The sequence below is a fragment of the Octopus sinensis genome, linkage group LG30 (genome assembly GCF_006345805.1).
Source record: "Octopus sinensis linkage group LG30, ASM634580v1, whole genome shotgun sequence".
NCBI lineage: Eukaryota > Metazoa > Mollusca > Cephalopoda > Octopoda > Octopodidae > Octopus > Octopus sinensis.
In genome coordinates this window covers 1175593-1181592 of record NC_043026.1, presented here as the reverse complement: position 1 = coordinate 1181592, position 6000 = coordinate 1175593, and the positions used below count along the sequence as shown (strand labels likewise).

Genomic DNA, 6000 nt, shown 5'->3' with positions numbered 1-6000 from the left:
CACGTTTACCCACCCAACGCACATACATGAACAGACACACACATGTTTAATTGTACACAAACCTGAATTCATGCTGTGAACTTCCGATGCAGTCTTTTTGTCGGTGGACGCAATCTTAACGTCTCCTCATTTATTTCTCTATATACACACATAGCTACCTATATAGCACTACCAACGTACCTATTTGCGTAACATCCTACTGAAATAAGTACCAATTTGCTTCATAATCAACTTTCGTTCCTATCTATCCATCAAACCTGGTTCATTCATTCGTGCCCATTCTTCTTCATATTTACCTATCGACCTAACGTCTTTCTATTTATCTCTCTAACAAATAATTCTTCTATCCAACCAACAACTATTTAATTGTCGATTTCACTCAAAGCTCATTTAAATGTTTATTTGTTTATCTGTGTTTAACCATCTCTCTCTGCATCTGTTTAACTGTCTATTTTAGACATTTCTGTCTGTTTAACAATCTATCTATGCGTCGTTCGGTTTGTCTTTCCCTCTACCTGTCCACGTATCTCAGATGTCGGTTACAGAGGCGAAAATACTCCGGCAAATCCCGAACAACAAACACAGTTTCCACTGCTGAATGTAATAACATAATGCATCTCACAGCCAACAGAGGCTACCAGACCTCACTGGCCTGACTCGCACATTAAGCATTAATTCAAACACATTCTCATCTTTCCTTCATCCTTGGCTAATCATGGCTGCTGCTTGTGTTAATGTGACTTGTGCGAGCCACTGTTGTTGCTTTAGCTAAGTCCATCTTTGGCACTCGCCCATCTTATCCATACTTACAAATCTCACCTACCGCATTGCACCCCGACGTATCCATCCTAGCTCATACCAGCGAGGGAACCTCTATCAGGTCGTTTGAACTGTTAGAAATAGCAACCACAACCCCTTATGAACTACATAACTTAGTCTTTAAAAAAATACTTTGGATACTTTGGAGAACATAGTCCTAGATACACTATTACTCAACTCAGCTATACTCAACGTATATACGCACAAGACAAGATAAACAAAACAAATACGGAAGCTTTACGTCCTCGCCAGACCTGTTGGAAATAGAAACCAGGTCTCTTCAAAAACAACAAATCACATTCTATTCTGTTATCTTATGTAGTGTTAGAAAACATTTTATCTGAAATCAAAAAAGAAAGATGGCCACGTTTGGAACGCTTTTGATCGTTGATTTACTTTGATCTGAGCTTGAGCTTTAAATAAACAAGGAAAAGAAAAACCAAACCATTAACTTCCACTATCGTGGCCTGTTTATCGGTTGCCCACTCTTTCATTTGTCTTTATATCAGTTTCCTTGTTGTATGGGAACCGCTTCTAAACAAATTATCTCAAAGAAAACAACCCCATCCCTTTTTCTCTCTTCATTGCAGTCATTGCAAGGGCTCAACAAAATCAAGTAGATTTGCGACGAATTGAGGAAAAAGAGCCTTTGCCTAAATCTGCGACCTTCACACATTATTAGTGTGAAGGAATTATTATTTCTTTTGCCTTTCAGTCTTATAGGGGTGGGGGTGGGGATCAGTGATAATAATGTAATTTACCAGTCAAGTACTGAAAGGTCGTTATAATATTAATAATAATAAATGCCCTTTTTTCTCCCTGACCCCTTCAATAATAATAATAAAATTGGAATTTATGCTTTGTGCCTATAGGAAAAACCGGTGTCGATAAAATAAAGTATCAACAGATATAATTACCGACTGTACACCGACAACTAGCATTTGTATTTCGTCAAGAATTATTGTTATTATAAAAATCTGTAGTCTTAATTTCTCATCCTTCGGTAATTTGCCTTGACAGATTTATATTTTGTTCTCGTCCAATTCATTTGGTGCGCTGGATTGTTTGGCCAGCAGACATAGCTTACTACGTAGTGCTTGTTGCTTGACCTGACTCTATCTGGAGTCACCTCCTCATTTATCTGTCTTCCTCAGTCTAACCTAATGTCATTCATTCTTTCGTCGACCTGTCAAGCAATTTGTACGATACTGTACCTTCTAAAATCGTAACATACCCTTCCTTCCTTCCCTGTCATATATTCTTTTCAAAACACAAAATACCTGTTGTGCATAGAAAGACTTTTCAAACAAACATAGTATTTTCTTTCACACGTTATAGTCTAACACACACAAACATACATGTTTCTTAAATCATTTCCCTTCTGTATTCAACCTCTGTAACCTCACACTACACCTCGTCGCCTTCAATTCAATTCGCTCACCTCATGCACCCACCCACCCATTCATTCCTCAGCTACCTTTTACCATTCCGAACCAACTGGTGATCCACTTATGCGGTGACATGACCTGTAAGTAGAAATAACAGTTACCGTTCCCCCAACACACACTCTAACATCTTTCACAAAAGAAACAGTTTACATTCCATAACGTAGTTTTAGATACTAAAAGACAGTGTGGTCACGACTGGAGCTGGTCTGGTACCAAGCAACATAATCTCCTTCCCCCCCACTACTCTACATCACGTTTTATCGCCACCCTCTCGCATCACCTCATAAGTTTATCACTTTCATTCAGTTCGCTCCAATTCTGAACTTAATTTCTTTTATTCTTCCACCTGTAACCCTACATTCCATTCCTTCTTCAGAGATCTCACCCCCGCCTCCATCACGGGTCCTACGACCACTACACCGGTCACACGTCTCTTCATCCAATCCATATCACTTTACCTCTGCGTAAAAAGTATTCTCACAAAACACATTTGGACACCCATCAAGCCTACGCTCAAACAATTTTGACTTGGAGCTAAATGACATCCAACCACATAGTCACTATATCCAAATAGGCTTGCACTCGAGTGATATACTGTAAAAAAAAATAACCAACAAAAGCAAAAAAGACAATAGTCATATTCTATTCAATTCATCAGGTCACTCTTTCATCCTCTCTTAAGCACCCGTTCTTGTTCACCTGTAGCCGAACCATACAACTCACCACCTACCCTATTCTCATCCACTTTATTCCCCTCCACGTAGGCCAAAAACAGCAACACCCTGACCCGACATATACACTACCACAAACTTCCGCCTACGTGGTTGCTTGATAAAGATATCACACCCATCGTCTTAATAAAGACATTGCATTATGTAGTCCTAGATTTAGTAAAAGAAAAAAAAAAAAGGATGGTCCTGGCTGGAATGCCTTTGGTGGTACGTTTTGTTAATCGAAGTTGATTTCAAGTTAAACAACTCTACTTATCATCACTTACGAGTCCATCATATACACACATCAATAGAACCAGCGCCTCTTTTGCTTTCAGAGCCATCTGTCTGCTCCCATATATTTTCCTGTTTGCTGACTTCGCTCTGATTTTCTCGTTTGAACACCAAGGTTGAGGTTAGGGTTAACCGGCGACCTGCCGCTCTCTTCTAGTCCGTCCAATCTACTTCACACCACTTTACTCTGTCCATCTTTTTTCTTCCCCTCTTTTGGAAGTTTGTCCCGTGAGCTGGTCAGATATTTCAAAGCTCTTCTTAAATTAATTCTTCACTTCCTCCAAGCATTCAACAACCGTTACGATCAACAATCACAGACAAGGGGGGGACCGAAGAGACCATATGCTGCTGCTAAAAACTCCATCTTAAAGAGAGAGGTCTCTTCACGTCGTTTGTCTATACTCCCCTACAACCACCATATATATACATACCACTGGTCTTTGCTGTCATCACGACCCACCGCCGCCCCTGCAGCGTGTCCTCCACCACTACAATCTACACTATCATTACAGATACTGTTATCAATATCGCCTCCGCCACTTCCACAAATTCTATTACAAAAGCACACACAAAAAGTATCTACATTCGCCGTCACTAACAACCACTCGTTCACTCCTTCAGTCGCTTTCATCGTCACATTAGTCAACAGCAACACACCGGGAACATCGTAAATAACAACAGCCGCCACAACGTTTGCCACGTTACCGACCTTTTTCATAACACTACAACAGCAACTGACACTCTCTACTAAACCACTACTGCCATCACAGCAATCACAATAATCATAATAAGGCCATCACTACTGCTACTGCTGCTATCACCAGAGTCAGAAAAGCTTATCCTCACATACATATCTGTCTCACATTAACTCTTATCCATATCCTATGTCCGCGCAGTCGTCGCGTTTTAACACTGCGAGGTCAACTTCGTGGTTGGGTGGCGGCGGAGGCCCTCCTGGCTCCGCTGACCTTCTGGACTGTGTCTTCCGCCCCCTGTTGGCCTGCTCCAAGATGAAGAAGTATATGGCCCTGTGGGGCTCTCTCTTCTTTTTCGTCATATGTGTCTCTCTCTATCTGATGATGGAGACCGTCAACATGAACAGCAGAGCCAATGTTAGGCTGGCAGACTTTGACGAGGTGAGTAATTTTTTTTATTTTGTGCCAGTCCCTTCAAGTTTGCCCCAAACAGATCGGAAAGTCTTTTTTGTTTATGTTTTAATTTGTCAGTTATTTCTTTATTGTTATTACTAATTTCACTATTTTACTCAATGTAATTTTATCCCCACTGCTTTATTTTTGTGTCGATTCGGAGACATTTGGTCCTAGCAGTCTTTCTTCTGCTTCTTGACTGGTACTTTATTTTATCTATCCCGGATTTTCGGTATGTGAATGTGAAGAACCTGCCTGCCGCTTTTATTTTTCTAATAATTACTGTAATAGTTTTTAACTATAGGCACTGGGGAAATTTGATGCGAGGGTCTGGTATTGCTCCCTTAATACTTGAACGTTGTCAATCTTGGATGAAAAATAATTTTGTTGGAGAGGCGCTGGATCAAGGGACCATGAGAAAGCCCAGGCTAATACAATGTGTGTGGGTTTAGTTTATTCAGAAATCGAATGGAAAATATGTATGTATAATTGATGAACGCATTTGAAAGAAGTGAGGAGGACCTCTATATCTCTGACAAACACTTTTTTTCAACTTGAAGAAAAAGTGTGACTCCATTGTTGGAGAAGTGCTGCGGCCCTCAATCAAAAGTGGGTTGACAGTGTGGTTTTATATTTTAATCTGTTTGTTTCATTTTTTCCTCTCTCTCCCTCGTGTTTATTGTACATGCCTACCCATACAAAATGTAGGATCCTTTCGGTTTCAACGGCAGTTTTTTTTAATAATTTCCACGTAACTAAACACTTTTAAACTTCGTATACTGGTAGAATGTGTTTATAAAACATCTTTTTCTCTTGGCTTTATTGAGAAAATGCTATAGTTTGTAAGATATTTGTTGTTTTTCTTCAATTTCTGCAATTTCAACCAATCAATGACGTCTATTGAGGTGAAAACATTATGTGCCGTATGAATATGTCCCTCGTTTAAGAAACACATTGGGTTTATTTACATTTCTGAAGAAAAAAAGATACCCTTCCCCCTAACCCTAAATCTAAAATAGATTGAAATGCAATAGATCGATACTAGGGCCATAATTATGGGTGACAATTCCATATGACACTGCTAGAAAAAACTGCCGTTCAAACCGAAAAGATCCAAAATGTATTTGACGAAGTACACGTCTGATTCGTTTTTTTTTTTTAAGCAAAGGAGTCCTAAAACTTCTATATATTCTGGATGTATCGTGGCCGAACGGCTGAGAAGTTCGCTTAGGAGATTTGGTTTTTATTTGTAGCTATCATGAAGAGGTCTCCCTCGCTGGCTCCATACATACATATATAGAGGTAATAGTGTCTCCCTAAACCAGAAAAATGGATATTTCTTTGATGAAATTTTCTGCAAATATATTTCAGATGGTGTAGATTCTGATTATATCAATTTGTTATGAAAAAGTTTTTTCGAGGGTGTGGAGAGGAGTTTTGGAAAAGTTACACGTGTTGCTTTTGTTTCCTCATAACTTTCCCACAAATGGATATTTTTTTAATGAAATTTTCTATAAATTCTTTTCAGATGGTATATTGTATCATTATATCGGAGTTTGATATGCGAAAAAAAAAAAAAAA

At 39.2% G+C, this 6000-nt stretch overlaps 1 protein-coding gene across 2 annotated transcripts in view; it reads left to right on the top strand.

The window, feature by feature from the left end:
• The first annotated feature begins 1332 nt into the window (after positions 1-1332).
• Positions 1333-6000, top strand: part of LOC115226653 (alpha-mannosidase 2) — a 116007-nt gene continuing 111339 nt past the window's right edge. For both annotated transcript variants that reach the window (XM_036515377.1, XM_036515376.1), the window contains exon 1: positions 1333-4407. In XM_036515377.1, the coding sequence (XP_036371270.1) occupies positions 4156-4407 (252 nt within the window). In that variant the 5' untranslated portion in view covers positions 1333-4155. The remainder of the gene's footprint in view (positions 4408-6000) is intronic.